The 13,825-nt window shown below is 48.8% G+C and overlaps 1 protein-coding gene across 6 annotated transcripts in view; it reads left to right on the top strand.

Annotated features, from left to right (window-relative positions):
- Nucleotides 1–12,940: 12,940 nt before the first annotated feature.
- The window catches only part of AGAP1 (ArfGAP with GTPase domain, ankyrin repeat and PH domain 1), a 616,003-nt gene continuing 615,118 nt past the window's right edge, over nucleotides 12,941–13,825 (top strand). For 4 of the 6 annotated variants that reach the window (XM_032277597.1, XM_032277595.1, XM_032277594.1 and 1 more), the window contains exon 1: nucleotides 12,941–13,754. In XM_032277597.1, coding sequence (XP_032133488.1) covers nucleotides 13,592–13,754 — 163 coding nt within the window. In that variant the 5' untranslated portion in view covers nucleotides 12,941–13,591. The remainder of the gene's footprint in view (nucleotides 13,755–13,825) is intronic. The other 2 variants (XM_032277596.1, XM_032277593.1) reach the window with 1 other exon arrangement.

Raw genomic sequence — 13,825 nt, 5'->3', positions numbered from 1 at the left:
CACTGTGAATATACTCAACACTTCGCAGTGCTGACTTGCGCAGCTGGAAAGGACTAAGGTGGTAAATGCCGTGTTAGGAGTGTTGTACAATTTAAAAGAAAGGACTTGCCTTGGGAGACCCTAAGTCTCTCTGTCTTGGCCCTAAAGGCAGCTGTGTATGAACCTGAATAAGAAAACATTTACATTTCTAATTCCACTTAACTCGAATTGAAATGTAGGATTTTCTTTCACCATGAATGTAGACAACAAATTACAGAAGTAGCAAGATCTGTAACTTTGTCACTAAAAGGAATTAGACATTTTCCTATTACATTCAAATATTACAAATATATTTAAATATTACTTAAGTTAATCAATAATCCAGAGTTATGGTAGTTAGACCAGCGGCTACACCTTGTTAATTACTTTGTTAAAAAAGAAGCACATGTATCCCTATATGACAAATGGTTAAATATCTTGATAACTGCATTTTAATATAACTAGTTCTCTTTGTACTCTACATATTAATTATATTGAATACATTTTAAAACATTAAATTAGTCCAAGTGTGGTGGGCTCAGACCTGTAATCCCAGTACTTTGGGAGGCCAAGGTGGGCAAATTGCTTGAGCCTAGGAGTTCAAGATAAGCCTTGGCAAAATGGTGAAACCCTATCTCTACAAAAAATTTAAAAAGTAGCCAGGTATGGTGGCACATACCTGTAGTCCCAGCTACTCAGGAGGCTGAAGTGGGAGGATCAACTGAGTCTGAGAGGTCAAGGCTGCAGCAAGCCATGATCACATCACTCCACTCCAGCCTGGTGACAAAGCAAGACTTTGTCTCAAAAAAATTTTTTTTAATTAATCCCTGCTTTAAATGAAAACAAAGAAAGCAACAGTGCTTAAATTTTGCACAAATGGGCTGGTTGTGTGTGTGTGTGTGTGTGTGTGAAAGTATTTTTTGGTGTGGATATATCCAAGGAACATCCCATGATGTAGTTCAGCGAAACGTGTAAAGCCTGTGTCTATTTCTGTTGCATTCTCAGCATGAGAAAGGCTCCCCGAAAATGCCCATGTCCCCAATCCTAGAACCTGTGAAAATGCACCTTATATGGCAAAAGGAACTCTGCATGTGTGATTAAATTAGGGATCTTAAGAAGTAGGGGGTTATCCTGGGTTATCCGAGTGAGTTTATTGCAATCACAGGAGTCCTTAAAGCAAAAGAAGGAAGCAGGAGGGCCAGATATTTGACGATGCTACAATGCTTTAAAGACGGAGTAAGGGGACCAGGGACCAAGGAATGTGGGCAGCCTCTAAAAGCCAGAAAAGGCAAGGAAACAGACCCTCTCCTAGAACCTGCAGAAAGGAATGCAGCCCTGCCCGGCACCTTGATTTTAGCTCAGCAAAACCATTTTCTGACTTTCAGATCTATAAGACAGATCATTCCAGACCATTACGGTTCTTCCAAATCTGTAAGACAATAAATAGGTATTGTTTTAAGCCACCAAGTTTTTGGTAATTTGTTACAGCAGCCACTGGAAACCAATCTAACATGGGAACTCTGGAATAGTGAATGCTCAGCAGAGACACGGAGGTAGAAGGCAGGGTGCAGGTTTTGCTTACGTGCTTGTCCTGTGGGAAATAGTACTTCTTCTCTGTCTTCAGTTACAAAAGTTTCACAGAACAATTGTTACCCTTGAATAGCACCTGTGGATAGACCCTTATTATCTGCGGTGCACTGCCATCTTAGTTGAACCTAGCCTAGGGATTGATAGAACTGATTTCTCAAACTATTAGAAAAACCTGACCCATAGAGGTCATCCCTGAGTAGGAAAATGTGTGAGTATCATAAAGCATTATGGCTTAGAGAAATTTCCTTCTTGGCAATTCAAGAGGGTGGCATTTGTGAGGAAAGGAGCAACCACCCCCCGAAAAAGGGAGGGGACAGGTCAGAGGGTAGACGCTGGGTCCTCAAGGACAAAGGTGAGGAGAGATGGCCAGGATCGGATGGTCGTGACTAAGGAACTTTCAGGAAAAGAAGTATCCGGTGTTGAATTTTCATTAGCCCCTGTCCCACCTTTTGTTACCCTAAAATTTTCTAAGAGCCTTTAAGAAACACACCCTTGGCTGTGTGTAGTGGCTCACGCCTATAATCCCAGCACTTTGGGAGGCCGAGGCAGGTGGTTCACTTGAGCTCAGGAGTTCAAGACCAGCCTGGGCAACACGGTGAAACCACATCACTACAAAAAATACAAAAAAAGAAAAAACCTTAAAAAAAAAAAGAATATTTTTCCTGATTTGCAAAGTAAACAAAATGTGCAGCAGTGCCGTTTGCTTAAAGTCACTTTTAAGAAGATTTTCACATTGATCGAATATCCTTGAAATTAATTTAATAGACTAGGCATGGTGGTTCATGCCTATAGTCCCAGCTACTTGTTGTCGGGGGGTGGGGGGACTGAAGCAGGAGAATTGGAGGATTGCTGGAGCCCAAGAGGTGGAGGTTGCATTTTGAACAAGATTCTGAAAATTGTGATAAGAGCTATATAGTCTATTAAATTAATTTCAAGGATATCCAATAAATGTGAAAATCTTTTTAAAAGTGACTTTAAGCAAACGGCACTGCTGCATATTTTGTTTACTTTGTACATCAGGAAAAATACTCTCTCTCTTTTTTTTTTAAGACAGGGTCTTGCTCTGTCACCCAGGCTGGACAGACTGGAGCTCAGTGGCACAATCATAGCTCACTGAAACCCCTAACTCAGAGGTGTCCAATCTTTTGGCTTCCCTCAGCCACACTGGAAGAAGAAGAATTGTCTTGGGCCACACACAAAACACACTAATACTAACAATAGTTGATGAGCTTAAAAACAAAATTGCATAAAAAGAAATCTTATAATGTTTTAAGAAAGTTTACTGATTTGTGTTGGGTCACATTCAAAGCTGTCCAGGGCCTCATGTAGCCCACGAGCTGGGGGTTAGACAAGCTTGCTCTAACTCCTGGGCTCAAGAGATCTTCCCACCTCAGCTTACTGAGCAGCGGGGACCACAGGCAGGTGCTACCATGCCCAGCTAATTTTTTTGTTTTGCTTTGTTTTTAATACAGACAAGGTGTCACTGTGTCACCTAGACTGGTCTTGAACTTCTGGGCTTAAGTGATCCTCCCCGCTTGGCCTCCCAAAGTACTGGGATTATAGTCATGAGTCACCGCACCCCACCAGGAAGATAGATATTCTTTTAAGCCTAGGAATAAGCACAGACTAACCTAAAAATATGTATGGTATGTATGTGAGAGAGCTTACAAATGCATGACATCTTTATTCCTTGAGTCATCATTTACCAAGTATTGCATGTTGTAAGGGACACATGTTTACCTTGAATGAGGGACCCCTTGAGAGCAAGTCTAGTTCCCACGCTGGCTCTGCTTGTCCTCTCCAGGCAGCCCTTATCTGATGGCCATGACTCGTCTTCTGAAATATTAGGAGTGTTCTGTTGCGGCTGCTCACCGAGTGGCTTACACACACACGCATTATCCTGTAGTTCTGTAGGTCAGAACTCTGATGCAGAGGTCACCACACTAAACCCAAGAGTATTCTTCTAGTTAGATGTAAATGTGGATTGAAATACAACAACTGGCTGGATGTGATGGCTCACCCCTATAATCCCAACACTTTAGGAGGCCGAAGCAGGGGGATCACTTGAACCCAGGGCTTCAAAGACCAGCCTGGGAAAGACAGTGAGACCTTGTCTCTACAAAAAACACAAAAATTAGCCAGGCATGGTGGTACACCTGCAGTTCCAGCTACTCGGGAGGCTGAGGTGAGAGGATCCACTGAGCCCAGGAGTTTGAGGCTGCAGTGAGCCACGATCGTGCCACTGTACTCCAGCCTGGGCAACAAAGTGATACACCATTGTTAAAAAACAAAAACAAAAGGCAATTACTATTACACCTGACAACCCCAAATAGTCAACAGGAAATGCATGTTGGATAGTGGTAAGATTTTATTAATGTGTCACAGGCAGAACAGTGTTCAGAACAGCATTCCCCATCCAAGATGTCCACGTCCTCATATCTAGAACCTACAGGTATGTGACCTTACATAGCAAAGGGGAATTCAGGTTGCAGACGACCTTGAGATGGGGAGATCACTCTGGATTATTTAGGTGGGCTCTGTATCATCATAGGGGTCCTGAAAAGTGGGAAAGGGAGGCAAAAGAGGAGCTCAGAGTGATGTGATGTGAAAAAGACTCAACTCACCTTTCCTGGCTTTGAAATAGAGGGAGGAGGGGCCAGCACCAAGGAGTGCAGGTGGCCTTTAGAAACAGGGACAAGGCAGGGAAACAGATGCTCCTCGAGCCCACAGAAATGAGTGCAGCCCTGCCAGCGCCTTGGGGTTAGCCTGGTGAGCTCTACATCAGAGTTCTGACCTACAGAACGACAGGATAATGCCTGTGTGTGTAAGCCATCTGGTGACAGCAGCAATAGAACTCTCCTAATATTTCAGAAGATGAGTCATGGCCATCAGATAAGGGCTGCCTGGAGAGGACAAGCAGAGCCAGTATGGGAACTGGACTCGCTCTCAAGGGGTCCCTCATTCAAGGCAAATATGTGTTCCTTACAACATGCAATACTTGGTAAATGATGACTCAAGGAATAGAGATGTCATGCATTTGTAAGCTCTCTCACACACACACCAGACTTCTTACAGATTCTCACAGAGTTCCAGGAGTGTTATGAGTATTTATAACTGTAGAATGAATTACTCCAACATTTAGTGGCTTAAAACAATGATAATCATTTATTACTTCTCGGAGTTTCCGTGGGTCAGGAATTCTGACAAGGCTGGGAGCGGGCAGCTTGTTTCATTCTACCATATCTAGGGTGTCAGCTGGGAGACCTGAAGCATGAGAGCTGGAATCATCTGAAGGATCTTTTATTTACGTACAGCCTCTCCATGTGGCTTGGGCTTCCTCACAGCATGGTGGCCAAGGGCAAGTGGGTGGGGGTAAGGGAGAAGAAATAAGTAGAAGCTGTAGTGCTTTCTGTGAGCCAGCCTCAGAAATCCTGCATCACTGCTTTTGCTGCATTCTGTGGTTGGGGAAGTTACATGTACAGAGAATATGGACCTTTCTATTGCTTCCCATAAAAAAAAAAAAAAAAAAAAAAAACAGACAAAAAAACGGAGTAAAACTGATCTGGATTCAAATCCTAGCCCAGTCATTTCTTTGCTATGTGAATTGGGAAAGTTGACTAGAACTCTTTGAGCAGTAATAATGGAATGTTTTAGTTGTAATAATTTATCTTTTACACATAATAAAATGGAGACTTAAGGAGCTCCTTGGCTGCACTACTGGAATACCAGCTCCAGTTGACAAAGCATAGCATGCGTATCTCATTGATGTTCTCTGCCACCCTGTGAGACACCATGGCTGTCTTCAGCGAACCGAAGAACTGAATGAGGCACTCAATTTCAGCCTAATGACTTACATGGCAAAAGATGGTGTAACAGACTGAAGTAGTAGCTGGCTCTGCACTGCCTCCCAGAAATGGGATTATACACCTAAGCCTTTGCCACGTAACTTTGCAAGGCCCTCTGCTGTGGTGGGGTGTGTGTCCCTTCCTGACTCAGGGCTCAGTCTTGTGACTAGCCTTGTCTAAGGGGATATCAGTCATCTTGAAGCGTGCAGCCGCTTGGAATGTGCTTGCACACTTGCACACTGGGGCTTATTTTCTTGCACTTCTGCCGTCACTAAGATGCCAGGTCCAGCCTGGTGGTACCAGGAGGAGAATGAGAGCTCCATCGGGTAAAGCCAAATAGCCCAGCAGAGCCTGCCCTAGATTGGCTGACTCACAGCTGGCCCTAAAAGGATGAGCAAAGTGAATACCTAAAGTGGTATACTGCTGAGATTTTGTGAGTGTTTGTTATGCAGCATTTTTGTGAGCAAAGCTAACTGGTACAGATGGCTGGTGAGACCAATACATAGTCGAATGCCCAAACCATTATCTGCAAACACAGTCTAAGTGTATCTGCTCTTCATTGCAGAGTTGTTTCACAAAAAAACAAAGAAAGGAAATTTGATCTGTGGCATTTCTGGATTACTTCTCCTTGCTCCTGCCCTCCTCTCTACCCCCATATACCCCTCCTGCACTCATCAGGAGCCCAAAGCCTTTATGAGACACTGATTAAACAACGTTCCCACTGCTGGCTTCACCAAGACTGCTGGTGATCCCATGCTATATGAATCAAGCTCTGTCATATTACACTCCACACACATGTCAAATAAAAGTCTCGTGAAGCTCTTTATCCAAGTGTGGGAAGGATACTAATGAAATTAGTTCAAGTTCAGGCAAATGGATAAAGCACACAAATGTCTAGAGACACATAATGCTTCATACATTTCCTTAAACACTTCTTAGAGCTAGTTGAGGTAGAAGAGCTATGTAGCTGTGTGTAGGGTCTGCAGCCGTGGAGGGATGAGGAGTATTTTGATGTTTAAAGTGACGGCTGTGTCCAGGTGCGGTGCCTCACGCTTGTAGTCTCAACACTTCTGGAGGCTGAGATGGGCAGATTGCTTGAGCCCAGGAGTTCAAGACCAGCTTGGGCAACATGGCAAAATCCCATCTCTACAAAAAATATGAAAAATACTGTATGGTGGTGTGGTGGCATGTGCCTGTAGTCTCAGTTACTCGGGAGGCTGAGGCAGGAGGGTTGATTAAACCCAGGAAGTTGAGGCTGCAGTGAGCTGTGTTCATGCCACTGCACTCCAGCCTGGGCAACAGAGAGAGGCCCTGTCTAAAAAATAAATAAATAAATAAAGCAATTGCTGTAAAGTTGTTCCTATGAAGCTCACAACTCACACTGCTGAGCATTAGGAGTACAGGACTACGGCTGGTCACTAGCAGAATTGTTAATTCACAGTTTTAATTAGGCATTACTGGAATTATTCATCCAGCTTTTGCTCAGCCACCGAATGTTCATGTGTGTGAGCTCTGTGTTCATGTGTATGAATCATCATGGCTGCCTTTATCCACAGATATTCTGGCTTTTTCTTTTTCTTTTCAGAGTCTCGCTCTGTCACTCAGGATGGAGTGCAGTGGTGCGATCTTGGCTCACTGCAACCTCCACCTCCTGTGTTCAAGTGATTCTCCTTCCTCAGCTCCTCAGCTTCCCGGGTAGCTGGGGCCACAGGCGTGCACCACCATGCCCAGCTTATTTTTGCATTTTTACTAAAGGCAGGGTTTCCCCATGTTGGCCAGGCTGGTCTTGAACTCTTGACCTCAGGCGATCCACGCCCCTCTCCGCTGGCCTCCCAAAGTGCTGGGATTACATGTGTGAGGTATCGCTCCTGGTCTCTCAATTATTCTTTGTTTACAGTCTCAGATTGGATTCAGGAATTGAACACTAGAAGCAATGTTTCTTCAAGAGATAGTCCCCTGGAATGCAAACTCACTAAGGCAAGCTTCATCTTTCACTTCTGTATTCTTAGAACATAGCACCCTGCCTAGGATACAGTAAACAATCAATAAAGATTTGTTGAATGAATAAATAAGTGACAGAGTGAATGAATGAATGAATGGGCTGATCATTCAAACCATCTTTGATATTTCTGGGACAGAAGACATTCACTCCTTTAAGACTCGGCTTGCTCTCACAGTGGAGTTTTCACTCAGAACTTAAAAGTGCCTGGAAGGACTATCGTACACACACACACACACACACACACACACACACACACACACACACACAAAGGGCTAGAATTCCTGGTTGTATTCACAGAAGATAAATCTGCAGTACATTTCTGGTAAATATCACTGGGTCCCATGTTGCTAGAAAAACTTCCATTTTAGTTCAGCAGATCTTTATTAAGCACCTACCAAGTGCCTGGCATGATGAGAGAACATCTTACAATAGGAGAGATATCGTTGATTAATTAATTTATTGAATGTTTGTTGCATTACAGTGCTCCAAGCCCCGTGCAAGAGAAATATAGTCTTTGTCTTCATGACAATTACAAACATTTATTGGGTAGCTACCATGTGTCAGCTACTGTTATAGGCACTGGGAATAGAATGGCGGCAAAACAGACAAAAAATAATCCTGGCCCTCAAGGAGCTTATGCGCTAGTGGGGGACACAGACCATACCAAAGTAAATAAATGTTGGAAACAGATCCTCAGTGTCGCAAAGAAGAATCAGCACTGAGACAAAAGGCTCTCTCAGCAATGCAATTTTTACTTCCTGGACTGCAGAAAGGGTACCCTTGCTAGCCATCTTGCCATGAGAGTACAACGACAAAGGAAAGCAGGCATACTTACTCTTCTTTAAAAAATGTATTTATTATACTTTTAGTTCCGGGGTGCAGGCTGAGCAGACTTGTTACATAGGTATACACGTGCCATGGTGGTGGTTTGCTGCATCCATCACCCCATCATCTATGTTAGGTATTTCTCCTAATGCTATCCCTCCTCAATCCCCCACCCACTGCTATTCCTCCCCTAGCTCCCACCCCCCCAGGCCCCAGCGTGTGATGTTCCCCTCCCTGTGTTCATGTGTTCTCATTGTTCAACATCCACTTATGAGTGAGAACATGCGGTGTTTGGTTTTCTGTTCTTGTGTCAGTTAGACATATGTATTCTTTACACATTTGGGGTTGTCCTTACCGCTGTGTCTGATCTCCTTTGGTTGGAGCCGGACCCCACCATCTAAACTAAAACCTGATTGGCTAACAACTTAAAAGTTTTCTAAACAGGTAAAAGCAATGGAGAGCTGGGATATGCCTGTGAGCACATTCAGCACAGATACCTTGGTTAAAATACAAGGACATAGAATGTACTATGTGCCTGTAAGCATGGCATGTCTAACAGCTACATAGGATAGGGCTTAACAAAGAGTTATTAGCACACTTATGATTTATTCTTTCACAAGAAAGGAAACTTTGAAGAGGAACTTTTCTACTTCCCTCAGTAAATAAGAAAAGTATATGATGAGTTAGACAGCAGTAAGTGCTAAGAAAAACATAAAGCAAGTGCATTCATTTCCCATTGCTGCTGTAACAAATTAGCACAGACTTAGTGACTTAAATGACAAAAATTTATTTTTTTATAGTTCCATATAGTTTCTCATATTTTCCAGGTTGTAGAGGCCACCTGCATTCCCTGGCTGCTGGCCCCCTCCTCCATCTTCAAAGCCAGCCCAGTGGCATCTTCCAATCTCTCTCTCTCCCTTGCCTTCCTCTCCTCTCTCTCTCCCTTATACCTGTCATCACATCTCCTCTCTTTCCGACCCTTCTGCCTTCCTCGTGTAAGGCCTCCTGTGATTAGACAGGGCCCACTCGGATAATCTCTCCATCTCAAGGTCCTTAATTTAATCACATCTGTAAAGTCCTTTGCCACTTAGACTAATATATCTACTGGTTTCAGGGATTAGGATGTGGGCATCTTAGGGGACCACTGTCCTTTCTACCTCAGCAAAGAAGGGGGATACGAAGTGCTGGGGAGCAGGGATGCCATTTTAGAGATGTCAGGGAAAGTTGCCTTGAAAAGGTGGCTTTGGAGCAAATACCTAAGGAAGCAATCGTGCTGGTGAAGGAGCCAGGGAAGAGCATTCCTGACAGAGAAACAGGTGACAAGGGTCGGTGTGATGGGTGTATTTAGGGGGCAGCAAGGAGGCGAGTGTGGCTGAAGAGGAGAGAATGAGAAGCAAAAAAGAACAGCACCAAATTTTTAGCCTAAGCAAATGGTGGCCTGGAGTTGCCCATGACTGGGATGGAGAAGATTTTTAGGAGATGTAGCAGGCTGGAAGTAGAGATGCTGTGGTGAGAGAGACAGTCACGGGCTGAAATATGTCTCCGAAATTCGTATGTTAAAGTCCTAACCCCCAGTACCCCAGAATATGACTATATTCAGAGATTGGACCTTGAAAGAGGTGATTAAGCTAAAATGATGTCATTAGAAAGGGGTCTAATCCAATGTGAACGGAGTGCTTCTAAGAAGGGGAGATCGGGACATAGACACAGGGGGAAAGACCACCTGAGGACGCAGTGAGGAGGCAGCATCCACGAGACAAGCAGAAATCAACCCTGCAACAGCTTGATCTTGGCTCCTTCAGCTTCCAGTGTTGTGAGAAAATGTATTTCTGTTAAAGCCATGCAGTCTGTTTTGTTGTTTGTTGTTTTTTTTTGTTTTGTTGATTTTTTTTTTTTTTTTTGAGACGGTCTCGCTCAGTCCTCCTGGCTAGATTGCAGCGGTATGATCACAGCTTACTGCAACCTTGACCTCCTGGGCTCAAGCCATCCTCCCACCTCAGACTCCTGAGTAGCTGGGACTAGACGCTTACACCGCCATGCCTGGTTAATTGTTGTATTTTTTGTAGAGATGGGGTTTCACCATGTTGCCCAGGCTGGTCTCGAACTCCTGGGCTCAAGCGATCCTCCCAAAGTGTTACATTACAGGCATGAGACATCATGCCCAGCCTGTGGAAGGTTTTTATGGCAGCCCTTGCTGGGTAACACAGGTACACAGGCAGAGGCAGGGGCATCATCTGCCTTTGCTGTGGACTATATTCTCAAGGATGTTTGCAGAGCAAACAGCCTTGGAAGACAGAGATAGTGTTTTCTGCCACAGTCAAGGGTAGTAGACATGCTTACTGTCCATGATTTTAAAAAAGTGTCTCCCTCTGGAGTGAGGGGCAGATACACTTATTGCCCATATGAAAGATCTGGGCTCTCTAAGCTCGGGGTTAAAAATTTATAAAACTTATAAAAATCCTATAGGGCAGCTGACTGCAAGTACAGGCTTCACCTGGGCCTCATGTTGCCCATGGGAATTGGGGCTTGGTGAACTGGTCCATGAAAATGCTGATATTCTGGCCAATGCCATTATTATGAATAACAAAGTCCTTTGTTTCTGATCTGGGAGTCTCAAGTCTTCTGCCAGCATCCATGAATTGTGGCAGGCTAACTTGTTAGCTTACAAGTAGGGGAATAACAGCTCAGCCCCTGGGCAGCTCTTGATAAGAGCTCATGCCTGTAAGGGAGGCCAGATGCGATGGCAGTTGTTGGAGGTTTTTGATCAAAGCCATGACACGCCCTGGCATAGGTTTTATAAATTTCACCAGGTCTGCCGAATTGAGAACACACTGTAAGGGAACAGGTAGGAAGCAGGGAGCTATTGCAATTGTTAGATCTAGCAATGACCCAGCTAGATCCTGACTTCAGCTGAGTGGTGAGCAGTCGTGGGATTCTGGATCTTTTGAAGGTGGAGCTGGCACCATTTGGGATATGAGAGAATGAGAAGCAAAAAAGAACAGCACCAAATTTTTAGCCTAAGCAAATGGTGGCCTGGAGTTGCCCATGACTGGGATGGAGAAGATTTTTAGGAGATGTAACGGGAGGGGATGGCAGGGTTCAGCTGGCGACTGGACTGCAATTTCCAGCTGGGCATCCAGAGATGTTGAGGATGCAGGTGGATGCGAATTTGTTATTCTGGAGTGAAGTCAGGGCTGGAGATACACATGAGGTTCATTAACCTGCGTATAATATTCAAAGTCGTAAGACAGAGGTGATAACAGCAGATAGCAAAGAGGCCTAACCATAAGCCGTGGGGCTCTCCATATTCAGAGGTTAGGGGAGTAGGAAGAAACCACAAAAGGGATGCAGAAGCCAGAAACACAGCAGGAAGCCCTGGTGAGCACCGGGAGAAGGGGTTTCCTGGAGCACGATTGATCAGTTGCTGCTGATAGGTCAGGTAGCCTCTTGGTTATTAGAGTTACTTATGCGTGGAAAGCCCGAGGTATGGAGTGATGGCCTCTGCCTGTGTCAAGGAGGAGAGGAGCGCAGGCCTGGAATGGCAAAAACGTCAGCACATCCCTGGGAACTGGTGGGACCCAGCCAGTAAGCCAACACGGCTGGATACCAAGGTGCTTAGGCCATAGCAACCTGCTATGTGGGTCGGTGAAGGCACAGCAGGCTTTAAACCGGTGATGCCGGCCGGTTGTATTTCAAAAAGACCACTCCGATGGCTGGGGGCAGGGACTCAGCCACTGTCCTCAGTCCAGGACCTTGTGGGACCGCCCAGCAGCCCGGGCTTCTGCAAATCTGAAGCGTCCCATTTGCCTCCAGGCTGCGGGACGAGCCTTCCGCGCGCCGCTGCAGTGCGGACCCAGCTCCGCGGGGTCCCCATGGCTGAACTCAACCGGGGACTGCGGTGGGACGGGCGGGCCAGGGGCTAGGGACCCCCGTGGAGGCCGCCGGGCAGGCCGCGGCGCGCAGGAGGCAGCAGCTTGAGCTCCACAGCTCAAGTGTTAAAAATTCTGAGGGAGAAGGATGCCTCGAAAGCCTTCGTGCTATTCTGTCGCATCTCGCGCCCCTGTCTAAACTTCAGTCCACTCGTGGAGTGTGGCCCCCACGCCGCATGGGCTCAGGAGGCGCGTCGCCGTGGGAAAGAAATCGCACGTATGAAGAGGAAGCACGTGTGCTACTTTGAGAAAAGGAGGCAGAAAGTTACCAAACGCGGGAGGCGGAGGCCCGCAAACCGAGCGAGGCCGTGGGACGCCGGCGAGTCGCAGAGGCTCCTGGAGCCAGCCGCTGGGAAACAAACAAAAACGCAGGCGGGCGGACTCCCGGGCAGCCTCCCCCGTGCCGGGGCGCGGGGGCCGCCGCGAGAACCCGGGCAGGAGCGGGGCGGCGCGGGGCCCGGCCGGCGGGAGGGGTCCCGCACCCTGACCCCGTGAGAACGCCCGGCGCACCCCTCTGCCCCGGCCCGCCGGGGGCGCGGACTACAAGTCCCAGGAAGCCCAGAGGCAAGCGCGGGGCGGGGCCTGGCGCAATTCCCCGGGATCCGGCGCGCTGGGAAGCGCCGAGGAGGACGCAGCGGCGGCGGCCGGAGGGCGGCGAGCGCGGGCGGGCGGGCGGAGCGCGGGCGCGGGTGCGGGCGGAGGCGGAGGCGGAGGCGGGGCCGACGTGGGCCGGAGCCCTGCGTGCCAGGGAGGGGGCCGGCCGGGCAGGCGGCGGGCGGCGCTCGGAGCGGGCTCCGCGGCTTGCACGGCGCCTGCGGCACGATCCCGGCTCCGCGGGCGGCGCACGGCGGGCTCGCGCGGGGGGCCCCGGCGCGCCGGACGGCGCAGTACGCAGCGCGCGGACCCACGCCGCAGCCAGGCGCCCGGAGCGGCGCGGCCACACTGCCCGGGGGTCTGCCCTCGGCCCGGGCGCTCGGAGCGCGGCGGCTGCCTGGGCTTTAATGGCTGCTCCGCGGAGCAGCAGCGCCTAAGGCTGGAAGGCGGCTGCGGCGCAGGAAGGCGCCCGAGCGAGCCTCCTCCGGGGCCGGCCGCGCCCGCCGCGGCGCGCTCCATGGGGGCGCGCTCCCCCCGGGCGGCTCGCTGACCCGGGACGCCGGGGCCCGCTCGCTCGCCGGCCGCGCGTCCCGGCCATGAACTGAGCCCGCGGGCCGGCCCCGCGCCTGCTCCGCCCGCGCCTTTCTTCTTGCGCCTCCTCCGCCCGCCGCCGGCGGGCCCGGCTCCCCGGGGGCTGCGGCGCCCGGCTTTCGGCGACCCGCGGGCCCCGGGGCGCGGGGCAGCGGCGGCGGCGGGGGGCGCGCGGCTCCGGGCGCGGCGCCTGCACCATGAACTACCAGCAGCAGCTGGCCAACTCGGCTGCCATCCGGGCCGAGATCCAGCGCTTCGAGTCGGTCCACCCCAACATCTACTCCATCTACGAGCTGCTGGAGCGCGTGGAGGAGCCGGTGCTGCAGAACCAGATCCGGGAGCACGTCATCGCCATCGAAGGTGAGGGCCCGGCCGCCTCGGGGCCTCGGGAAGGCGCGGGCGCCCGCGGCGCGGCGGGGGTGTGCGCTGTG

The sequence above is a fragment of the Sapajus apella genome, unplaced genomic scaffold (genome assembly GCF_009761245.1).
Source record: "Sapajus apella isolate SASKATOON/1434 unplaced genomic scaffold, GSC_monkey_1.0 scaffold10, whole genome shotgun sequence".
In the NCBI taxonomy this organism is placed as follows: Eukaryota; Metazoa; Chordata; class Mammalia; order Primates; family Cebidae; genus Sapajus; species Sapajus apella.
Note: the sequence above shows the minus strand (reverse complement) of the source record. Positions and strands in the feature narration are given on the sequence as shown.